A 26179-nucleotide genomic window follows, 5' to 3' on the forward strand; every position below is an offset into this window, starting at 1 on the left:
GTTTTTGCTGTTTTACCTGCAGGTTATGCAGGGGTTACAAATGTATGTTTGTAATGATATTCTTGATATATATGGTCTTCAAATTGTATTCGTGGGGCAACGGGCCAGTATGTACATACAAACTTAACTCATGTTCCTACATTGCAAACAAGAGAGGAAACAGCCTCCCTCAACACATCAGAGCCTCCTACTCACTTCTTGAGTTCTGCAAGAAGCTGAAGACCTGGCTCTTCGTATAAGCACCTTGTGGACCACAAACCTACTACACACCTATCCAAGGGCTTGGATACCCTCTTGGGGGATTAGTGCGCTATACAAATCAATATAACATAACAGTGCTCATATGGCCGACAAGTGCTGCATATGTAAAGGGCATACTCACAAACTGCATTTTGTAGTTCTACAAAACGTATCCCTTAAGTCATATTTTATTAAAAAAAATTGTAACATTTTTAAATTCAAAATGAGGTATTGAAATGTTTTCAAATACATTTGTACTTTTCAATATCTTTTTTAAAGATTTCATTATAGTTATTTATATTTTAACTATTTTAAATAGTTTATTAAACATTATTTTATATAAAGTTGTATTTTAATTTCCTACCTACAATATTTTCTATGGGAGGGTGTTGCAGTACCAGTGGTTGGCCATGGGTGGTGCTGGACATACTAATGTTTTTTATTTTTAGTAAAAACGTACACCTTTGTGAATATCTCATTCTAGAAAGTACTAATGCAGTCTACAAGTGCTGAAGACATAATACCTCTATCTGAAAAGTGCTTATGTTGTCGACAAGCGATAGAGACATAATACCTCACAAAAGTGTGTTAATTGTTATTGGTTTTTTTTCAAAACAACATGGATTTATTGATGAAGTAAACAGTTACACTCTCTTGGTACTTTATTAAAGATCTGAAGAAAAAAAAGCATTTGCATTATAACATTCACCATTACATGTGGCTGGACCTCCATGGGTCCCTGTGCTTACTGAACTGAATCACACAACAGTGGAATTCTGTCAAGGCTTTTGGCATCGGTGAAACTTCCTCCCACTCAGATCTACTACTGTGGTACACTTGAACTTCATCTGAGATTTCATCTGGAGCATAATCCCCTCCTAAAATATAAATTTTGTCTTCTATGCCAACAGCTCCAGCATTAAAGCCAGCATTTTCAAAGGAACCCTCTCCCTTCCAGACACATGTCTCGGGGCAGAAACTGTACACTTTGTAGGTGGAGAGGTCACATATGTACAAGGTAAAGTTAACAGGGATCGCTTTGACCAAAGTTGCATGAAAAAACTGTCCAAACTCTGCCACAAGCTCTGACCACTGGTCAACCTCAGCATTGTATTTGAAGAAACAATCGAGAGATGGGTTAAATACATCAGTGATCTCAATTTCTGACCCAAGGACATAAATAACATTTTTGCATGCACTAGCTTCTGGGTAGTATATTCCTCTTGGCAAGTGGCTTACGGGTTTCCATTGTTTTGTGAGCGGGCTGTACGATTCAACATTCAAGAGGCTTTTGATGTTGTGAGAGCCTTTAGTTTTACCACCTATCACAAATAATTGATTGACAGCCATTACAGAAGCATGCATCGTCCTGGGTTTCTTCATGGGAGAGACTAAGGAGTAGTTGTTGGTCAATGGGCAGTAGCACCAGGTGTTGTCAGTGGCTTCATGATGTCGCTCATTAATATGAAGCCTAACTGCCCTGCAGCATGATCCTTTACATCCACCCGTTACAAATATTTTTTCTGCATAGCAGGAAAGACTTGACCCAGGCAGATCCAGAATGCGAATTTGAGGAAGTTCTACCCACTTACCAGTATTAATATTGTAGCAAAATGTGTGTCGCCTTCCATTGCTTTGTTCAGTTTTGTGAACAAAGATATATTTTTCTGTAGTTGAAATGCGAGTGTCCGGGAACAGGCCTCCAAAGTCTTGAACATTTTGTATTGCATCTTTGATCAGTACTGAGCAGTTAGTGCTTTTCAGCAACTGGTCTTCGGAAGTAAGACACTTCATTAGAGTAGATTCGGATATATGATGCAATCTTACTTTATTCATCAAATTTGGCAAGTATCTCGGTCTTACCTCCAGATTATGTTTGGTCCAAGAGAAAACAGCATTTAAAACTGACTCCTCTGCAGGGACATTTAGTTCATCTGCTTCTAAACATTTTTCTAATATATCCACGCCCATCTCAAGGAAGTCGGCTGATTGAAGTAACAAAGAAAAATGTTGTAAAGCAAAATCTAAAGCATGGTTAAATAGCCTAGAAGAACCATAACTTTCCGATATTGCTAATAATTGCAAACAATTGCTTAAGTCAATGCTTTTTATCAAAAAATCGCTACAAGCTTTGGAAAGAAGAGAAACCTGTAGAAACGAGGAAAGCTGGAAGAGCATGTCTACGTTGTCTTCTGTTATTTGTGTTTTTCCTGTATAGGCGTAATCAAGAAACACCTTCACCGCTTGGGGAGATAGGTTGGTTAAAGTAACCCTTCCATCATCTCTTTCCTTCATATTAACTTCAAACATGGCTCTGAAAGTCAAACACAAACCATAACAGAATATGAACAATCTCTAGTTATGAGCACTGACATCACAGAAACAAAGATACACATAACTCTTAAAGTGAATTCGGTCCTTTTGCTAGATACCAAGAACAACACAGTCTTGAGCTCAAACAAGGTTGAACAGTGTAAAACTAAAAAGACTGCCAAAATAATGTTATATTCACTTAATGTTGACAGCTTTCTATCCCTCGCCTTTCAAACTTCAGTGACACGTTGTCACTACAAAAGCTACAGAAGTCTTTTCTCGACCACATATCCACACCCAATTACATTGGATTAGCTGTACTGGATACAGACACTTTTCCAGTTGGCCTGCGTAAAATGTGCCATTTACAATTTTACTTTTTACAGGCCAATTCATAAAGATGTCTTCATTTCTACAATTGCACATAAAACGTAGTAGTTTGCGGTTCGAAGCTCCACATTTTCCTTAATAAAATTATTCGCATTTTCAAACCATAACGTGGACGATGGTAAAGGAGGGAATTGTCATACGATAGCAGCCACGGCCCGTGGAGGGAGTTTCCGTGGGGCGGAGAGGCGGGGCGGGGGAGGGGCAAGGTGGGGGGTGCTAAAAACCGGAGTATGGATAATTGAAGGTAAGTAAACAATTTAATAAATAAAACAAATCTTGTAGCGCACCCTGCAACACATTTTGCGATGCAGGGCGCGCTACGAAATTCGTTTTATTAATTCAATTGTTTACTTACCTTCAATTATCCATACTCCGGTTTTTAGCACCCCCCCCCCCGCCCTGCCCCTCCCCCACCCCGCCTCTCTGCCCCTCCGAAACACCCTCCACTTGCCGCGGCTCTACGATAGCCCATAATGAGTAAGTCCTAAAATGAGAGATTTAAAGGTACGTGCTCTTGAAATGGATGCCTGTATAGTTTTCTTTTCAGGAGACCTGGCACACTAATGACATCAATGTAAAGTTACAATTCTATCATGAAAAGGGCCAAATTAATTTCTAACCGAATTGATATGTGTCAATAATCTCCAATCATAACTGGTGATTTGAATGCCAATGCATTCTTGGAGGATAGTAGCAACTTATTTTCTCTCTATGTTATTCCCTTTCGGCCTGCCTCCTGTCACATTCTGTACAGAGCACAGAAAGAAGTGGAAAAGCACTATGGGAATAATTATTGCTATAACATTTTGTCTACTCAATAGTTGATTCACTAATGGTAGTCCTGCCAATCCCACCCATATAGCAGGTGATGATACTCAATTCCTTAGACTATTGTTGTAATTTAGAGTCCTTTGTTCATTATGTGTACATGATTTCAGTATTATTAGTAGAGTGACCACCTACCATTCCAATGCGTCTTAGCAAGACTGGATATAAGTCTTAAAATCATACTGTTATTGGGAATTTTGAACCTAGGGAGTTTCAAAAAAGAATTAAGTGGCCCTTTAACGTCCAAAATCAGTTGCAGCAAATTTGCGGGTGGATCCACGAATCCGTGGCAATTTAAAAAAAAAAAAAAGGCCACAGGAGGGACAAATCCTGGGGACATGAGGGTAATCAAGGAGAGGTCTCATGGGATCCCCTCCAAGGTTTTACTACAGCCCGGGGACTGCCACTTCCTAGGGCACATACTTTATTTAATACAAAAAGAATGCAGGGGAGGCCCTACGGTCTCCCCGCAAACCCGGGGACTGCCACCTCCTCAGGTCACGATACAATAGAAATCCAGGGGGCCCGCTCACCTCCCTCCCCCCCTTTTCCCCGGGGACCGCCACCCCCGAGGCACATAAACATTATATTGTGTAGAATGTGGGGGAGTCCCTAAGGCCATACACACTCACCCATACAGCCCTGACACATGTACTCACTAACCCATACAGCTACTGACTCACCCAATCACTCATCCATACAGACATTCACACAACCAGTAAGTCACTTATACAGTCAGTCACAGTCCTACTAAATCAGCCATACAGGCACTCATACACCCACTATTTCACCAATACACCGTGGTACATATATTTAACAGTCAAACTTTTTTAAACTCTCTCAGTCACTGGATGATGTCATGAGTGATGTCACTTGAGATGTCAGTGATGTCACTGACCATATCATGAGTGATGTAATATGTAAGGTCATAAGCCGCCACCAACGCCCACCATCAACTCATCAGAGAAACGAGGAAAAAAGCGATTGAAGACAGAATCTCCACCCACGCACACAACAGCAAGGAACTCTTCAGCATCATCAAGGAGTTCGCCCAACCCACCAGCGAGTCTACCGACATCCCTCCCTCACAAGACCTCTGCGACAAACTCAGCATCTTTTTCCACCACAAAATCAAGAGCATCTACGGCAACTTCGACGAAGACAACCAACACACTGAACCCTCACCAACCACCCCCGACACCCGGAAACCAGCGATTGATGACTGGACAGCCCTCACCACCGAAGACACACTGAAGACAATGAAGTCAATCCACTCAGGGGCCCCCATGGACCCCTGCCCCCACCACATCTTCAACAGAGCCGCCAACACCATCGCACACATGCTCCGCCAAACCATCAACCGCTCCCTGGCGACCGCCTCGTTCCCCGACGACTGGAAACACGCCGAGGTCAACCCCCTCCTAAAGAAACCCTCAGCGGACCCCACCGACCTCAAAAACTACAGACCCATCTCCCTGCTCCCGTTCCCAGCGAAAGTCATCGAGAAAGCCATCAACAGCCAACTCGCCACATTCATTGAAGAACACAACATCCTCGACTCCTCCCAATCCGGCTTCAGAAAAAACCACAGTACGGAAACCGCCCTCCTCGCCGCAACAGATGACATCCGCACCTTACTGGACAAAGGAGAAACAGTAGCCCTCATCCTCCTCGACCTATCAGCGGCGTTCGACACAGTCTCCCACCGCACCCTAATACGCAGACTCTATGATGCAGGAATCCAGGACAAGGCCCTCGACTGGATCTGCTCCTTCCTCTCCGGCAGGACGCAGCGGGTCAGACTCCCCCCTTTCCTCTCGGACCCCACACCTATCACCTGCGGAGTCCCCCAGGGCTCCTCCCTCAGCCCGACGCTCTTCAACGTCTACATGGCTCCACTTGCCCCCATCGTCAGAACCTACGGACTCAACATCGTGTCATATGCAGACGACACCCAGCTCATCCTCTCCCTATCCAACGAGCCCAACACCGCCAGACACAACTTTCGAGAAGGCATGGAAGCCGTCGCCAAATGGATGAAAAACAGCTGCCTACAACTAAACACCAACAAAACAGAAGTACTCATCATGGGCCCAAACCCCGATGCCTGGAGCGACACCTGGTGGCCCACCGCCCTCGGAAGCCCGCCAACCCCCACAGACCACGCACGCAACCTGGGAATCATCCTGGACTCCGAGCTCAAAATGGACCGCCAGATCAACTCTGTCTCATCTTCCTGCTTCCACACCCTCCGCCTCCTTCGTAAGACCTTCAAATGGATCCCCCTCGAACACCGAAAGACAGTCACTCACGCCCTGGTCACCAGCAGACTCGACTACGGCAACGCACTCTACGCCGGAATAAACAAAAACCTCATCCGCAAGGTACAGAACATCCAGAACGCCGCCGCAAGACTGGTCCTCAACCTGCCAAAACACTGCCACATCTCCCAGCACCTGCGCACACTCCACTGGCTCCCCGTCGAGGCGAGAATCACCTTTAAGATGCTCACCCACGCACACAAGGCCCTCCACGGCACCGGACCAGCATACCTGAACAGCCGACTCAAATTCCACGCACCCCAAAGGACTCTACGATCAGCCCAGCTTTCCTACGCCGTGGTCCCCCGCACCAGAAAGACCAGATCGGGAGGCCGCTCCTTCTCCTTCCTCGCGGCCAAAGCATGGAACGCCCTTCCGCTCCACCTCAGACAGACAACATCGCTCCCCATCTTCGCAAGAAACCTCAAAACCTGGCTCTTCGACAGACCCCCTCCTTGATGGAATGGAACCTGCATCCCCCCTCCCCCCCCACCCCTAGCGCCTTGAGACCCTTACGGGTGAGTAGTCGCGCTTTAACAAACTCCTGATTGACTGATTGATTGATAAGCAGTGCATTGCGGGGTGCGAGTTATAGTTAGCTCACTAACTGTTACAGCTGAATTTCACTGGCTTTGTACGAGTGAAACCTGAGACTAACTATAACCTCCTTGAAACCTTTGTTTTTTATGTGAATTTCCAAGTTTTTTTAAAATTCAATTTTCCAACTATAACATCTCTGTAACCTTTGTTTTTTTTCAGTGAAACCTCGAAGCAGAGGCAAAAGGTGGAAGATATATCCCCTGTGACCTGTAAGACAAAAAGGAATGCAACCAGTTGTCAGTCCTGACTAAAATACCTGCCACTACCAGGCTCTGTAGGAGAGGTGTGTGGGATACAGTGTCAAACACTGTGGCTATGTCTAAAAGGACTATAACCACCGCAGCGCCCTTATCTAAGCTGATCATTATAAATTCGGCTACTTCAAGTAAAGTAATTATTATGCAAAAGCCAGCACAATCCCATACTTAGTGGGGCGGAATAGCTCATTCTCTTCTAAGATTTGTATCAACTGTTTAATAATCATTTGTATAGGCATGTTTGAAGTTGTGGTAAAAGAGAAATAGTTTTGCTTGAAACAGAGGGATCGACATTAGGCCTCTTCTAACTTAATAGAACATTCCCAGTCTAGTAACGGAAGTGACGTCCACCTCCATACTGCCTTCCAGGAGGAGCGTAGAAGCCGAAAGTAAATCTGGATGATGGAGATCTGATATGTTGTGCCAAGCTCTGGATAATCTAACTGAGTTATCAAACATACGTTGTTCTCCCTGGCATGAAAATAAAGAAGGCATTTGGTTATTGTCGGACCAAATCAAACATTTCTGGGGCCTGCTTTGAGCGTGGAACAATTTGTAAATATTAGATCCAGCATGTGGCCAATTTTATGGGTAGCCTGAAACCACTTGTGTAAGATTTAAGTCAGATAAGGCATCGTTTAACAGACCTTATGGTTTACTTAGGAGTTCTTCCATATAACAACTAAAATCCCCAGCACAGTGAAATTAGTATACAAGATGTAGATGGGGACTAAAACATTAATTATCGTTATCAATTGGGCATCATTTTAATGAAGATCATCATGCCTTCTACTTCTTGTAGGCCATCGAGTTTGTCCATTGTGCCAGGGAAGTGGGAACGAAAATTAAAAGTCGCCTCCTCCACCTATGTGGTTTTCCCTATCCAAATGTAATATTGATTAACATTTGAAATAGCACAAGCAATATCTGGCGTTGATGATTTACCTAGCCAAATTTCGGTAAGGAAGACTAAGTTCCAACAGTTTTCACTAAGCAGATTCAATATGTCAAGAGCATGTTTTGGTAAGGACCTGGAATTTACAAGGCAGGCCGTGAGCGATTTTAAAGAAACAAAAAGGCAGCCACGTACACTTTCGGGCTAGAGACTGGTAATCCTTGCTGAGCAAAGGAGGGAGCTGAGAATCATACAGGCAAGCCTCAAAAGGGTTTGAGCCTGCTGAATCGCACAGGAAATATACTTACTTCAGCAGCCGGCATCTTGTTTTGAAAACTGATGTATTCCAGGTAGCAGAGGAAAAAGGAGCTGAATGCAGAGTTCCTTAAGTTCTGTTTACCAAATCCTCCTTGCCCAACCTAGGGAGATAACTATCAGTTGTGTTTAGTGTCTTGCAACTTTTCCAGGCCATCAAACGAAGAGGAATAAGAGAGAATGCATAGAATAAGCCCTGTGACCAGCTGAGCTCAAGGCATCCTCTTGGAAACACATGGTGGGAAGTGTAGAATGAAGCACATAGCGCGTTTGCTGTTTAAAGCTGTCTCTCAGAGGTCCATGCAAGGAGGTCCCAGTAGGAGGATGATCCTATTTATCACTTCAGGATGAAACTCAGATTTGTGATTCACAAGGGACAGTGGAATTAAGTAGTAACCCACCTTCACATTTAGCCTGCTAAACGGATAGGCACCAAGAAAAAGTCCCATTGCACAGTCCATTACCGCAAGCCTTCCCAGCAATCACTCCAATAACCCACACTGTCCTGTTGATTGACATAATGGGTGGTGGTGGTGGTGGTGGTGGTATTGTCTGAAAGAAATTGCTCAACAAGCCCAGAGATGGAAGGAAAGAAGGTCCTTATAGCTACGTAGACCATGCTCAAGGCAAGCACACTGAACTGCGCTGATTGTTCTGACAGGGACCAAAGGTCCGTCACTGACATCTCCCCTAGGTAACTGCAACAACCCCAAAATTAAATGTCCATAACAACATTGGCATTCAACTTCGGAGGACTGAAGGGATGATCACTGTAAGGTTGGACAAGTACAGTCACCAATTAAATTTCTTGAGGACAGACCAGAAGGGATTCCATGCTGCAAGAGACATTGTCTCCTGAGGCACCCACTGAAAGGATTTGGTAGGAAAGAAATTATAGGTCAACACAGCGTGGGCATGTCATCCAAGACGGTAAATGGATTTGGCAGTATACTGGGCTAATATGCCTGAAATAAAAGCCATTTGGCCCAATAAGTATAATCATTTGAACACATGGTCTGGAGGCACGGTGGGAAAAGCACTTGGGTTTAGTTTTAGAGATGACGCTAGAAACACCAAGCTTCCAGGAAAAAGAAACATCGATAAAAAAGTTTGTTTGGACTGTGTGGGTCCCAGGCAATGAGCAATTTGTCTGTGATCCGCTGGCCCCAAAAAAGAGATTCTTTCAGGAGCTCTCCTCAGTTCCAGTTTTATCTTGCTGAATGGTAAAAGGGGTTCTGGGGCTGCAAAAGCCTGTAATGACATCTCAGGCTTCTCCACTGCCTTATGCATCACTGATGTGAATGAACAGGCATCCTCGAAGTAAATAGGAGGCCCCCCTTCTGGGAATGTATCAAGTCTAATAGCTTTTTGGAGGTTTTAGTAGAGTCCAGCACCTGTACAATAAGGGGAGAGGAGGTTGTCAGCCTCCTCTTCCTCTGATCACCTAAAATTCAGGTTAAGCATGCACAAGGCCTTTAAATCCCAGAGAAAGAACTTCTTCCATTTGCATACATCTTACGGCTTTTGGGAAAGGCTCAGTAAGAGGCTGGCCCTCAAAGGAAGCTCTGAACTTTTCTTCAGCCACCCAACATATTTCTAGTCTTCAGGGGCTAAGGTGTTGCACAAAGCAGTTAGTAGAGCAGCCTTGAACAACATCAAAATTGACAATGAAGATAATTTGGCAAGTGCCTTCTTAGGCAACAGCTTACTTGCAATTGGTGCTGAGGCCAGAACTGTGAAGGCATGGAGCCAGGAGATGTCGGATTCAGATGGCTGGAATTGCCAAGCTTACTAGATCTGGCCTATCCTTGCCAACTGCGAGAAACATACCTAAGAAAATCCGACATAGCTTGCCGACCTGAGACGATTAGAAAAATGAAACTGGTTTGAGTTTCTTCAACAATAGTATTGGTTCCGAAAACAATGAGAACTAGACCACCATTGGGGAACAGCACATCAAAATCAAGGACATTTGAGGGAATTTCGGTAGAAGAGGTCTGGACCCGCGTTGGTAAAGTGGGGAAAAACAGGAACTGAAGACAGCACACCGGACAGTGTCTTGTACAGGCTGATATCATCACATTCTGTGAAGAGGTAGCCATAACCGTAGTCATGCGGTGCTACTTGACGGCTCTATAAAGCTACTGTTGAGAGGGAAAATATTTTTGAATCCAGTCTCTCACCTGTTAAGCTAGGAATCTGTGGGAAGAAGTATTCATCAGAAACCAATGATTTTTATAATAACAAACCTCATTCACATAAAAAGATGTGAAGGAGAAAAACAGAGCAAAAATGTCAGAGTGGGAGTTTAAGAAACTAACATGTTTGGATTTAAAACAACGTACAATACAGAGTATGTAATACGGGCAAGCTTGAGGGTTTACCTGAAAAAATCGCTGCATGCTGCCAGGACACAACGATGACAAGCGAAGACTTCATCTTTCACAAAAATGTTGAAGTCAAAGAACATATTCTGGTCTCGAAAACTCTGGAGGACATTTAGAATTCGCTGTCCGTGACCTTCAGCCACCAGGAAGGTGCTTTTATTTTGGGAAGCAGATACCCCGTTGCTCAATACTCTACTCGCCGATTCACGCTGATGTGCCATGTTCATTGCTTTTACCTGAAATTATACAATAGCTTTGTCTTTTAAGATAAGGAATGGCCAGGCATGCAGAAAACAATAATGACAACACAATCAGAGCTTTGAAATGTAATGACTGAACGTTTATGGCAAAAAGCATCAACAGGCAAATTACTGAGAAGGTGTATCTGGGTCGTCTCACAGCCAGTCAGATCTATTGCTGATGGAATCCAGCGCTTAAAGGAAAGAAAGTCTGCTTGTCGACTTTGTGGACTCAAAACTGAAACTCTTATCCACATTTTGCGTATCAGCCCCAAACTTTTGTATTTTAGAAAACTGCTCCTACGAACGATTTTTAATAAGGCAAACATAATTTCTACTCTAGAGGCTGTTAGATATTGTTTTAGAATCAAAGATAATAGTGCTATTATAAGACTACTCACATTTTTAGCAAATGTTTACAAAGTGTTTAGTAACCTTTTATTATAGATTTTAACTTATATGTGCCCAGTAACTATAATCATTATTTGATATTTATGGAGTGTATGATACACTGTTTTATAGTAATCTTTGGATGAATACAATATATTTCTAAGTTACAATTTTTTTTAAATATTGCTGATATATCTTAGAAGTACAGTAGAAATTTTGTATCAAGTGTGGATAGCGTAGAGACCCGCTAACAGTGAAATTGTGTACATTCACCATCCTGTTGTAGATTTCAAGGAAATCTCCTGAATTAGGAGTACACCTACAATAATGATTTTCAAAACCTAAGCATAAGTTTCATGAATTGGATCTTGATATACAAAATGTGTCTTAAATTCACTGGGCTTTTCTACTTAAAAGTGCAAATCGACAATTTTGTCTCATAGGTCTCACCACACTGTAAACATTTTCACACACAAAAAGAACACATTACCTCCTAACCCATCTTCCTTGTCCGAGTCCTTACTGGGTGAGACGGACATCCCCAGAAATGGTTCTACCTACCTAGAATCAACTTAAAGAAAACTACACTAAATATGGCTGACTTCCTCTCTGCCACCGCTATATACAGAGGAAGTCGGCATTATCAGATCATTTTTGCTCATGTCCCTTTGGTGGTGGTTCTACTATGGATGAGTAGAGTATTATTTTATGATTACGTTATTATGGAACTCTGCAGAGCATGTTCCTATTTAAATTTTCGGGCCAGAGAGATCAGCTGTAGCATACTCATTGGCTTTACGCTTGCTGACCTGCTCTAGTGGTCGCGTTGCACTGAGATTATCTTGGCAGAGCTGACTCGCGGGATCGCACCCTTTCGGCCAGCGCTAATGGCTGGGTGGGCATTTGTTAAAGTTCATGGCGTCCCTGCAGCCTGCTTTAGCAGTAGAGGGTGCATTTATATGATCAATAGAAAAAAAGAAAATTTATAGGAGACAAAGCAAACAAGGCACTTTACTCTCCTTTACCTGAGGAAGTAGTCTCGTAAGATTGGAAGTGGCCTACAAACCTTAAATGTTGTAAGTGCAAGTGGCCTCTATTATTTAAGGCTGTTAGTCCTTTTTTACTTCTGTGTTTCTGACCCCAGGCTAGTTCAGCAGTATGGAGGAGTATGGGAAGGCAAAGAATAAATGGAACTAGAGGGGGTTCAGTCTCTGGAATCAGCACCTATGGTGCTTGAGTCTATTCAGTCTATGATTTAGATGGCAGTGGAGGCAGCTTTTGTGGCTAGAGAAGCTCTCACCCAACGAATTCGCAAGTTGGTCCCTGTTGATGATTTGGATCACCGGGAGCCAGAAGAGGACATCCATGGGCGGTTTGTTCAAGGACCAGAATTATCAGTGGTCTTATTGCATATGAGGGGGAATCTGGTTTTCCTGCAGCTGCGGAGGTTTGCCAGGAGGATGATCTTTTTAGCTATTATCACAGGACAGAACCTGAAACTCTCTTCCCCTCAATGTGTCAGTAAGGAAGGTGTTACTTCATGACGGGGATATTGTGGAGAAACAAGCCTACCCTAGATCCTGGCTAGACAGTATCCTATTGAAGGTTTTGCTGAAAAATTCTTGCCATGCTTGAAGGTGGATGCTATTATGGCAGGCCTGTCCTCAGAAGGTAAGATGGTTTCGGAGGATGCTTCCCTGGAGAACCAAGTGGAAGAAATGTTGAAGCGGCCATGAACCGGTCACATAAGACATCAAACTTTGGTATCATAACCAGCACCTACTACAACATATGCGTTTCAGTGTCTTTTGAAGGGCTTTTCGATATTGGACAAACAGATTCAGTTGGGAAGTGATTTTTCTCAGACTTTATGTGTTATGGAGCAGTAGGTTCGTTTTCTAGCATATGTGTCTTTTGATGCCTTGGGGGCCACAGCTCCTGCCTCGGTGTGGTGATTGCAGGGCATCAGCATCTCTAGGTGAGATCTTGGAGGGCAGATGCCACACAGAAGAGTCTTCTTATGCGACTTCCATTTTTGGGATCTAAACTGTTTGCCCAAAAAGATGAAAGACATGTTTAAGAAATCTGCGGAGAATAGGAAGTCGTTGAACCCTATTAGACCACAGGGCAGAAGAAGAGGCTTTGGCTACAAGAGAGCATTTGGTCCATCTACTTCCACTAATCCTTTGCAGCCCTTTCGAGGGAGGGGTCATAACTGAGGTGTCCCTGCAACAGACAAAGCTCAGTTTTCTCCAGCCTCATCCTCTTCCACACCTACTGCTCAACCTCCCAAGGTATGACTATGCAAGGAGTCCTCCACAGCACGTTGGGGATCGAGTAACATATTTTTCTCATGTTTGGCAATCACAGAATGGGGACAGATGGGCAGTCGATGTTGCACAGCATGGTTCGATGATCCAACTTTCTTCTCAGCCTCCAGATTTTTTCTGCCAAAGAATCCTTTGCCTCAATCTGCTCTTTTGGCGAGAGGGTGGAGGAGCTCCTTTCCAAAGCAGACATAATTACGGTACCTCAAGCAGAACTAAGGAGAGGCTGCTACTCCATTCTTTTTCTGGTCCAGGGGATGTCAAGTTCTTTTTGTCCTGTTTTGGATCTAAAAAAAAGTAAAATTCTTACATTCCTTATCAAAAGATCAAGATGTTGACTCTAGACTCAATTCTTCCTAAGTTGAAAAAAGACGACTTTATGACATCAATAAATGTAAAGGACGCATGTTTGCATATCCTAATTCACTGGGACTTTCAGAAGTTTCTCAGATTTTGTGTGGGGGAAAGATTTTGCCAATTCCAGGTTATTAAATTCAGGCTAGCTTCTGATTTTTTTCTAGCTTTCATCGAACTTTTGTGGTAGGTATTGTGCATTGGGAGAGATGATTGCCTGATTGCTTCTCATGCTTTCCTTAAGGCAGAGGAATATTTCCAGATTATTACCCTTTAGCTTCTGTCCAGATCAGAATTCCTGGTGAATGTGGAGAATTTCCAGCCATGTTCATCAAAGTTACTCCAGTTCATTGGGATTCAGTTCAATACGGAGAAAGAGAAGATCCTTCTTTCCAGTCACAGGAAGGAGAAGCTGACATCTCACCTTTGCTCTCTACTATCGAAGAATAAAAGCTTCAGGCAGAGAATGGTTAGTGAGCCATGGCCTCAACAGACTCGATTCTTCCATGGGCCATTCTCAATCTGTATCCCTTGGTTCGTCACCTGCTGAGGTTTTGGTTTCTAGTAACTTAGGATTACTCTGTCCAAGTTCCTGTGGTAGCTCAGGTATACCAGGATCTCCATCAGGGGTTTCAGGAGGGTTCAGTAAGCAGGGGCCTCTCATTTCTTCTTCCATCCCTTTTAGTCATCATGACAGATGCCAGAAGGGAGGGGTGGGGGGCAACCGTTCTTTCAGATCAGATTCAAGGGGATGGGTGCTTTCTCAAATATGCATCTCCTCAAACTGGAGGGAATTAAAGGCAGTGTGTTTGGCTCTGTTGACGTTTGCGCCTCTATTCGAGATCCGCACAGACAACCTGGTAGTCAGTAGTTATCAGCAACGCCAGGGAGGTACAAGTCCATCATCTCTGGCTCAGAGGACTCATGATATGTGTCTCTGGGCAGAGCAGCATCTTCTGTCTCTCCAGGTAGCATATCTTCCAAGGGGGGAGAATTTGCTTGCGGATCATTAGAGTTGTGTCTTCCCTTCATGAATCTTGATGGTCCTGCACCCAACCATTTTTGAACAGATAGCACAGAGGTTCGGGTCCCCTTGGTTAGACCTTTTTGCCACCACGGAGAATACTCATACACACCAGGCTTGCAGTCTAACCCCAGGCCTGTGGGTATGGGAAGTGGTTGGGTTTCCAATTCCTTGTTGGTATCTCCTGTGTTATCCCCAAACCTCGATGGAGCTGGTTTTCTGAGGCTGCGCCTGACAGTTTAGAACTTAAGAGGTTAAAACTGCAGGAGTTGGATTGTTGGGGAAAGTATCTCAGGCAATTCAGCAGTCTATGCGTCCTGCTACTTACAAGATTTACGCTACGCATTGGAAGTCTTTTTCTAAGTGGTCTTCCACCTACAACTTGTGATGCAATGAATATTCTAGATTTTATTCAGGATGGGTTTTCCTTGGGTTTGGCGGTTTCTACTCTGCATTGTCAGTGGGCAAACGTCAAAGCCTTTAGGACACCGGAAGCTAAAATAATTGAGCCGTTGGTCTTTAGATTATTAAGAAGTTTCATCTTGAAACACCCAGTGGTTCACAGCCCGATGCCTTCATGGGCTCTTAAGCTATGTTTGAGAGCTTTACAAGTACATCAATTTAAGGCATGGAGTCCGCTATTCTCAAGTATCTGTCTTATAAAGTGCTTTTACTGGCGGTGGTCTCTTCAGGTTGAAGGATTGGGGAACTCTGAACCCTTCTCTCTTTTGATACTTTTCTTTGTTTTTTTATACCGACAAAGTGTTTTTGAGACCGAAGCCTTTGTTTGTTCTTAAGGTCTCATCAGACTTTCATATGTCTCAGAAAATCATCATCAGGTATGTTTGCGTCCTGGGCCATGTTAAAAGGTGCTTCCTTAAAGGACATGTGTAGTGGCTACTTGGGCTTCCCCTCATATGTTCATGGCTCATTATCATTTACAAGTGGGAGGGGGTGTTTCAACTAGTTTTGGTGAGAGGGTGTTAAATGCTGTTCACCAAAATGCTTCAGTTTGTTGTTTAATAAACACTGTTGTTGCAGCATGGATTCTTCCCTGTGGTCCGATTCTGTTTGCCTCTATTATGCTTGGGTACTACCTCACCCTGTAAGGACTGGAATGAGGAAGACGGACAAGGAGGCAATGCCTCAATTACTTACTGGCAATCTTTATTACTCCGAGATCAGGCCTTTCTCACTACAGTCGGTCCCCTCCCAATGCCTTAAGGGAGAGGCAACCAGAAGTTCATTGTTGTTTTTCTTTTCTTTGGTTTGCTGTCTTGGTATTGAAGGATGTGGTAATACCAGCTTCCTCTGTAAATAGTGGTGGCAAAAAGAAGAGGGCGGCCATATTTACTGTAGTTTTTTAGAGGTTGATTCTAGCTTGTTAGAACCATTTCTGGGGAAGAGATGTAAATCTCACCCATATTACCGGTGAGGAACCAAGCCATTAATTGTGCAAGCATTGCTTTCTGCTGTCGCTACGTTTGAATGATGGGCAATTTAATAATTAACTAAGACTTTAATTTTCATAACACATCAAACTGGGTCATAGAATTCCCATGAAAAAAAATCAACAGCTCACTTTAAACACTAACCTCATAGTTCACATTTGCGTACATTCTGTGCAATCCAGCTTTACACGTCTGGAAGTAAAGTATTATGAGTTTTTACAAGAGGATGTCAGGTGAGGCGCTATTGACGTTATGAGGGTTGTTAAAAAGGCTGTATACAGGACAACATAAAAAAGCAGCAAATTATATCTTCTAAAAATTGATACATATTAACACTTCCTTAATCTAAAGTTCGATTTCATGATGATTTACACTCTTAAAGGACAAAACGGCCTTCACTCACTTATCCACATTGCTCCCAAAGTGTGTTATTCCTGTGGCCTCCAACAATTGCCCTTTTATAAGAAAATGCTTGTTTCAACGTTGTGGGTTGATTTGCCTTACAAAGCGGAATGGAGTAAGTAAGTACATTGTGAATGAGACCTAAGCAAATGCTCAATGCCGCTCAGCCCCTCGTGATCTGTCTTCGCATTCAGAAGAACGTCTGCTTGAAATCCTTGGGCTACTATTATGTTGGCACCAATTCCCAGTGAAGTTATTAGGGCCCAGTGCGGTAATCTGTTTTCCCAGGAACCATATGTACCAGTGATTGAATAATTATTAACAGTGCTTTATTTTAAGAGCTCATGCACCGGTCATCAGCAGTCAGCTGAATCCTCTGCAACTGACCCAGTCAGAACTTGGAAACCCAAACACACTTTAAAAATAAGTGGAGCAAATTATTGAGGAAACTAATTATTTAACATGGAAAGAAAACCCAAGCCTGAATATTGTTCAGTCAAGACATACAGGCTGGTACACACTACCACACATCTCCCTTGAAAGTAAATAAATAAATAAGCAAATTGATTAATACCAGATAAAACAATGCAGGAAACACTTGTAAACATTACCATAATGGATAAAACACAATATAAGGTTAATAAATCACACCTTTTCCATAGAAAAATATCTTCAAACTTCTTTAGTATTATGGTCTTTCTTAAAACATATACTTTTCCTATGTTGAGAAAGTGAATGGGGAACATGGACCCTCTCCTCTTGTTTGCCTTGGCCATCGTTTCTTATGGTATGTGTATTTATAAAGCACACTATCACCCATAAGGGTATCCTGGTGCTAAGCAGGAATATTTCCAGCCATGCTGAGGGCAATGGAGTTAATTGAAAAGCCAGGTCTACATGGCCGTAGAGACACTGACGATGGAATTCCAAATGAGAGGTGGGCAGTGTGGAATCAGAACTGGGAACTACATGCACATGACCCCAGTGATGCTTGGATGACCTAGAACACGCCTTACAGATTTAAGAGAAGTTCAGGTACACCTTAGGTCTGAGGTTCAAAAGGGTCAAATCTTGTCTGTTGCCTAGGAGATCTGTAGCGGGACAGGTGGACATGATATTGTCGGAATTACCTCTGTCCTGGAACACTGTCATGTTCTGATATTTGGTTGTAGAGGTCTTATAGTTCTTAAAGAACTTTGGGAACATATCATGTCTGAGGACCAGCAGGGCTAAATTCCGTCTGTTCGATCTTATATGAGAAGCAGGAAAGACGGACATGATATTGCTCGATTTACCTCTGTCCTGGAACACTGTCATGTTGCAATAAATAGGCGCACCCATCTATCATGTGGAAGAAATCCTCATCAGGTAACCTGACCAAAGCCGTAGAGAATATACGTAAATCTTTTGGATTCTGGAATAGCCTGCCTCTATCGGTGATGGCTATGACTGTTTTAACTAAAGTGATAATCGTGCCACACCTGCTTTGCTCCTTCCCTGATCCTCAGCTATGGCTGCCTGGAAGCCTATTTGGCAACTTTAATGGTACAGTTTTAGAAATTGGGTTTTTGGCTGAAGGGGGTGTGAACCCTTCTCAAACAGCAACCACAAATCCTGCCAAGGTGAATCACAACCAGTCACTAAATTAACCTAAACTCGGCACAAAAGCAGTTAGGTTTAACAAAGTTTTAAATGTGTAAATTATATACGCAGCACTTAAACAGTAATAAAGTAAAAGACCACAAAAATAAAGTAAAATTTAATAAGTTGACACCAAATGACAAAATCAATCAGTAGAACTAGAGTTATGAATTTTTAAGTTTTCAGCAAAAACTAATGAAATAAGATCATAGCACGAACTGCTAACATCTAGACGTGCGAGACAGGGGCAAAGTCTAAAGTTATGGCCAACTGTGATGGGAGCATGGTTCGGATACAGGAGGTAGATTAGGCCTGGTCTTGGCTTACCTTCTGACTTAGAAGACATTTTGAAAAGAAACGTCTGAGAAGGAAAAGTTCACCGGTACAAGGTAGTGTCCGAGGAGTAGGAGGAGGAGTCATATTTGAGGAGTCACTGGACGAAGTCGCTGTGAAGAGTTCTATGTTTGGACTTAGTCACTTTTTTGGAAGTCGAAGATCTCCACAGGGAGGAAGCTGCAGCCTGTAGATGACAATGGCTCAACGAGGCCGGATATCCTTTCTGCGAGGAGCTGCTGAACCGGACTTGTTGTTGCAGAGAAGAACGTAGTGGGAGCTACTGCAACGAGTAGGTAGGTCCCAATCTTCTGTTGGTTCTCAGAGCACTTTATGGCTGGAAATGTTGGTTTTAGGTTGTTTGGGCACCTTTAGCAACACTTTCAGGGTCTAGGACTGGATGGGCACTGCTTGGAGGGCAGGACTCACTTCAGGCAGGGTCCAGGTGCTGGGTTCAAGTGATGGAGCTTTTTGTGTCTCTATAGCTTGGAACAGGATGCCAGACAACTTGCACAGCAGTGCAGTCGTCTCTGGTACAAAGCAGGCCTCAAGCAGCAGGGCAGTCATTTGAAGTAGCGGGCAGGCCTTCTGATTGTCCTATGAAGGTTCAGGAGTGAACTGAACAGTGGTTCTAAGGATCCTATTTTTAATCCTGTTGCCAGCTTTGAAGTGGAAGAAACTTCCAGAGTCACCCCACCCCCCTCCACCCCAGTTTTTGGGAATTTTCTTCCTCCCTGTCCAGGCTCCAAGAGGTCTGGGGTGACAGTGTAAAGATCTTTACTCGAATGACCCTATAACCACCATGGAACACCTCTGTTTCCAGATCCAGACCAACCCCAACACCACCCTCCGAAGCACCCTCATCTACAGACCTTCAGACCACTGCCAACCCTTCACCGACACCATCGTAGACCTCATCGCACCCCAGGCTCTTGCATCCACCGATTACATCCTACTCGGCGACCTCAAATTCCACCTGGACAACCCCAGTGACCAGAACACCACATCCCTACTGGAGAACCTCGCCAACATCGGACTCAAGAAGCTAATCACCGCCCGACCCACACAGGCGGACACACGCTCGACCCGGTCTTCTCCACAAACATCACCTACAGCCACACCACCGAGTTCCTCTGTACCAACCACAAAAATACGTGCACTTCACCTTCGCCACTTCCACTGTTCACCACTGCCCTCACCGCCTCCCGTCATAGCTTGAACAATGCCACCGAAGAACATCTCATCCTAATCCTCAGTACCATCACACCACCGACATGAACAGACGCCAACACCTCAACATGCAACCTTCACCAATGGATCTCCACTGCGCCAACACTTTGGCAGCCCACAAGAAGACACCAGGCAAGCAATACTCTAAGAGAAGCCAGCTGGTTCACTTCCACCCTCCACGAGTCCAGACGCACCTACAGACGACTAGAGAAGAGATGGAGGAACAACAAAACCCCGCGAACCCATGCAACCTTCAATACTTCTGTCAATGCACACCACCTCCTCCTCAAAGCCACAAAGAAAAAGGCCCTCCAAGACAAGAGAGTTCACCAAGCCCAGCAGCGAGACCAAAGATGTCTCACCCTCCCAAGACCTCTGCAACAAACTCTGCACCTTCTTCCACCACAAGATCAGGCAAATCGATGACAGCTTTGACACCGAAGACCCTGCCACAGCGCTCGTCATCACAGCGCGCACCGCAACAGCCCCTGCTCTACTGGACGCAACTTACAAGAGACGACACACTCAAGACCATGACGAGCATCCACCCCGGAGCCCCATTGGACCCATGCCTGTATCACATCGTCCAAAGAGCAGCCACCTCCATCTCCCCAGAGCTTCGCCACACCATCAACTACTCCATCAAAACTGCCACCTACCCCGACGACTGGAAACACGCCAAGATCAATGCCCTGCTGAAGAAGCCAACAGCCCACCCGACAGAACTCAAGAAATTCAGACCCATCTCCCTCCTAAAATTCCCAGCCAAGGTCATCGAGAAGGCCATCAATGCCCAACTCTCTGAGTTTAGCAAAGAGAACCATGTCCTGGACGTCTCTCAATCCGGCTTCCAAATTAACCACAGGACTGAGACCGCAATCCTTGCCGCTAGCGAAGACATCCGCTCCCTCCTCGACCAGGGCGAAACTGCAGCCCTCATCCTACTGGACCTCTCAGCCGCCTTCAATATCATTTACACCGGCACCCTAATAATGAGACTCCATAACGCCGGCATCCACAACAAGCCTATGGACTGGATCCACTCCTTCCTTACCAGCCAAACACAGAAAGTCAGACTTTCTCCATTACTATTGGAACATACAGAGATCAGCTGCGGAGTGCACCAGGGCTTCTTCCTGAGCCCCACCCTCTTCAACATCTACACGGCCCCCCTCGCGGCCATCGCAGGAACCATGGACTCAACATTGTTTCCTACACTGACGACACCCAGCTGATCCTCTCCCTCTCCAACGAACCCCTAGCTGCCAGAACCAAATTTCACAGCGGGATGAAGGCTGTTGCCTCCTGGATGAAAGATAGCTGCCTCAAGCTCAACTCAGAGAAGACCGAAGTACTCATCCTGGGACCAGCTCCCTCAGACTGTGACAACTCCTGGTAGCCGGCCGCACTGATAGCCCCCATCTCCCCACGGACCAAACATGCAACCTCAGCATCATACTGCACTCCTCGCTCACAATGAACTGCCAGATCAACGCTGTATCCTTATCCTGCTTCCACACGCTCCGACTGCTTCAAAAGACTTTGAGATGGATAACCACAGAATCCAAAAAGACCACGTACTCCTCACAATCAGACTCGACTATGGCAACGCACTGTACACAGGCATCACCCATAAACAGCTCAGGAAACTACAGAACGTTCAAAACGGTGAAGCCAGACTGGTCCTCAACATCCCCTGCCGCAGCCACATAATGCAACACCTCCGACAACTCCACTGCCTCCCGGCCAACAAGAGAATCACCTTAAAGTTCCTCACCCACGCCTACAAAGCTCTCCATGACGCAGGGCCAGCATATCAAAACCACCGCATCTAATTGCACGCTATGCCCAATTTGCCCTGGCCACTGTCTCATGAGTTCACAAGACCAGAATTGGAGGAAGATCCTTCTCGGACCTCGCCACAATGACCTCGAACACCCTGCCCCTCCACCTCAGGCAATGTCTGTCGCTGACCCAATTCAAAAAGGATGTCAAGACTTGGCTCTTCATCTGAACCTGCACACCCAGACGGATTAGCAGCCCCAGCATCTTGAGACCCTCACGCTGAGTAGTCATGCTTTACAAACTCCTGATTGATTGAGTGTGCTGAGGCAGCTCCTTAAAAATGTAAGTGGAACAGGGAATCCTCCTAGTCCATTCTGCCAATTCCTAGTACCGCCTCAGAGTAGAGAAAAAATAATTTAGGAGTTTGTCATTAATAGCACATATAAAACTTAAAAGTACGTGTACAACTTTTAAAATAAATGCACTCTGCCATCTAGGCTGTTTAGAGAATACCTTAGCCGTGACTTATATGTATGAAAAATGGAGATTAAGGCCTGGCAAAAGGTTTATTTTGCCATGTCGAATTGGCAGTTTAAAACTGTACACAGGCTGCAATGGCAGGTCTCAGACATGTTTTAAAGGGCCATTTAAGTGGGTGGCACAATAGGTGCTGTAGGCTCACTAGTAGCATTTAAGTTACAGGCCCTGGGCACATGTTGTACCACTTTACTAGGCATACATAAATGAAATGTGCCAATCAGTTGTAGGCCAATTCGGGCTCGACAAATCCGAAAAATGGTACTAGTCCTGCAGGTCTAGTACCATGGAAAATCCCCTCGACCTGACTCCAACCCACTTGACCTCCGTCTCCGAAAACGGAGCAAAAGTGACAAGATAACAATATTTAAAGGCATGTTTATTGCTCATTTCCTTTGTGAGCAATAAAAATGCCTTTAAATCGTGTTATCTTGTCACTTTTGCTCTGTTTTTAAAGACAGAGGACAAAAGTTAGTTTGATTTCCTACTCGCCAGAAAGGGCGAGTAGGACCTAAAAATAGCTCGTCCTCATCCATTCTCCCTCGCAAATGCGAGCGGGCAAGTGGATTTGTCGAGCCCTGAATTGTACCATGTTTTAAGGAATGAGAACAATCAATTTAGCACTTGCTAGCAGTGGTAAAGGGCACATAGTCCTAAAGCCAACAAAAACTAATTTCAGCAAAAACAGGAGGGGAGTAGGGGAAAAGTTTTGGGGAAGAACACCCTAAGGCTGACAGGTCCTTACGTATAGTACCTGACCACAAGACAACCATGTGCAAATTGCAGCTCCAAAAGGCGGGGGGAGGAGGAGGGGGGGTGTTGGCACCTGAATGCCCCTGATTTCAAAATGTATTATCTACATCCTCCAAATGTATTATCAATCCTCCACATCTGACACTACAACCCTACCTAATTGTCAAACATTTTCCTCCTTTTTTTCTGATAAAACTAAGTCACTTGACAATGAGCTCTACATTGTTGTGAATTGTTTACCGCCTGAAACCCAGTCACAATGCACCTCCACCCCACAGGAAATTTGTCCTAGCAACCTTCTCTTTAAACCTAAAAACAATGCCTCGTGATCCATCTTTCAGACATTTGAGGACACTGACATCTCACAACTACTGTTTTCCACTAAACTTTCCCACCACTTCAATGATGCTCTCCCCTCCAAATTCCTCAAGGAAACTTCACACCTTCTGATACCCCTATGGGCCAGAATTATCAATGCCTCTCTTATGCAAGGCACCATGCCGGAATGTCTAAAAAGTGGACAAGTCACACCTATACTAAAAAAGCCAGACGTGATACTCTCTGATCCCAACAATTTTCGCCCCATTTCCAGCATCCCAACCTTGGCCAAACTCCTGGAAAAATGTGTTCATCAACAACTCTGCAATCACATTGACCAGCACCAACTCCTCGACCACTGCCAATCTGGTTTCAGACCAGGTCACAGTACTGAATTCACCATGGTTCACATTGTCGACGATGCTTTACGCTTTCTCGATCATAATGAATCCTGTCTTTTAATCCTTCTTGACCCATCCTCAGCGTTTGACACAGTCAAACATGAAACCCTCCTGAACTTCTTAGAACTTAGGATGGGTCTCTCTAGTACGGTCTTTAAATGGTTCTGCTCATTCCTACAAAACAGATCTATACAAGTCCTAATCAATCATGACCTATCCGATCTGACACTGGTCACTATCGGAGTTCCCAAGGTTCTTCACTTTCGCCCATTCTGTTTAATCTTTACATGGAACCCCTGACTGAAACACTCAAACATCTCCTACCATATGAACGCTGATGATACGCAATTGTACATGAAGATTACCTCTCCTAACGACATCAGCACTCTCAATAACCTCTTGAACAAAACTCAACACTGGTTAAGACTTAACCACCTCAAACTTAACACCCTCAAAACTAAATTCCTATTAATCTCGCCTCCCAACACCACCTCTAACATCAAAGACTGGCTCCCACTACTCACCGCATTGAACTGTACCCCACATATTGTTGATTCAGCAAAATCCCTAGGAATAACACTAGACAACAACTTCTCCATGACGTATCACATTAGCTTCACAACCAGAGGGGCCAATTTCTATCTCCACATCTTAAGAAAACTAAAGCCTTTCCCGCCCAATGCAGATCTCAAGATGGTGGTTCAAGGCTCTTGAGATCTCCAAACTTGACTATGGGAATGCTACCCTTGTTGGCCTACCGAAAATAAAACTAGCACTGTTGAGGGCTACCCTCCATGCTGCTGCATGGCTTATCACCGGCGTAAAGAAAAATTATTACATCACCCCAGCCCTCAACTCTCTAAACTGGCTACCTTATGAATCTAGGATCCACCTAAAAATAGCATGCATGACATACAAAGCCATCCACCACAACACTCCTCGCTATATGGCTCAGAAAATTGTGCTATACGGAAGGAATAGAGCTTCTTGTAGTAAATGCTCCTTACTGCTGAAACCCCCAACATTTCACAAAAAGAAAACCTATAAGAGATCTTTCTCTGGAATTGCCCCAGGAATTTGGAAGTCTCTTCCCCCTGAGACCAGGACCATCACTTCATTCTTTCTTTTAAAAAACGAAGTAAAAATGAGACTACTGAATAATCTCCTTCCTATCTGAGGCGAATATCCATGCCAATTTGATTTCTTTGCTGGTGTTTTCACTGTCTCTTTGTATTGTTTTTTCATGCTGAATTTTCTATATTTAGCTCCTTGTATATTAAATGCTAATAATTAGGATGTACAGCGCTCTGACACCAACATTTTGGTCATGTTCACACGTTATAAAACTTTATAAATAAAATAAAATAAAAAATCTAGTCGGCCAACTTTTTTTTGGGAGGCACGAAGCTGGGACACTATAGAAACCTGATATATGACTGATATCTTCTCTGTCATGCCGGTACGGACACAGTGACTCATGCCTAATGACTAACACGGCGCATGTCTGACACTGGCAAAAGTCACCAGATATAATCTGGGGAGGGCTCTTAAGCACACAAATACATGTGGCCTATTCCCCAGATTTATTATGATGGACCGGTCAGCTTTGTGAAGGCAACGTGACAAATCAATAAGGAGACGTGAACGTGCAGAATTTGGGGGATTTGATTGACAGGGAGGGACTGAATACATTTGAGAATGTTAGAAAGGTGCATAATGCTACCATTGAATATCTGATGACATTCAATTTACTAGTGAATGTCTTCAAACAAATGTGGAACATTGACTAAGGGCCTTAAAGACAAAAAGGACAGAGGTTGTAGTGGGTTAACTATCAGATGGAGAATAGAAAAAGGTGCTTGAGTACCCAAAACTGGTCTTGAGGAACCCCAGGTGTAGGTTAATGCAATTCAAAATACTACATCACAGCTACCTGACACCCAACAATATAAAAAGGATGTTCTCATCTGTACAGGAAGCATGCCTGAGATGTCATACAGAGAATGCGAACATTCTACATATGTTCTGTTTAAGTTTGACTGTCCATATGTATTGAACTGCTCTCTTAACCCACATGTTTTGGATAACAAATATAACAATTGACAACACTCCCAATATACATATATTGGGACTGTTGAATAGGACCAAATAATGCAGGAAAGCATGCAATGTGTAGGGCTTCCCTCAAACTGATTAAAAGTAAATTGAAAATGTCTTGGAAAAGTGAAAAGAATGCACCACAGTGCGGACACTGGCATAGTGAGCACTACAAATTGGTGGAAGGAGTAACAACAATGACAAGCATTTGCAATACAATAGGTCTCACATTTATGCGAGTTTACGCTATTGGCATTGTAACTGACAATGCCTATTTTCGTTTTTTAAAACAAATAAAACGTATTGTCATTTACAATGCGAATAGCTTAAACTCGCGTAAATGCGAGACCT

General features: G+C 44.0%; 1 protein-coding gene across 1 annotated transcript in view; it reads right to left on the minus strand.

Annotated features, from left to right (window-relative positions):
* Nucleotides 1-833: 833 nt before the first annotated feature.
* The window catches only part of KBTBD3 (kelch repeat and BTB domain containing 3), an 87284-nt gene continuing 61938 nt past the window's right edge, over nt 834-26179 (minus strand). The window contains exons 2-3 of the mRNA XM_078655975.1: nt 10544-10782; nt 834-2554 (exon numbers count right to left, since the gene is read on the minus strand). Coding sequence (XP_078512101.1) covers nt 952-2554; nt 10544-10773 — 1833 coding nt within the window. The 5' untranslated portion in view covers nt 10774-10782 and the 3' untranslated portion in view covers nt 834-951. The remainder of the gene's footprint in view (nt 2555-10543; nt 10783-26179) is intronic.

Source organism: Lissotriton helveticus, chromosome 8 (assembly GCF_964261635.1).
Source record: "Lissotriton helveticus chromosome 8, aLisHel1.1, whole genome shotgun sequence".
Classification (NCBI taxonomy): Eukaryota; Metazoa; Chordata; class Amphibia; order Caudata; family Salamandridae; genus Lissotriton; species Lissotriton helveticus.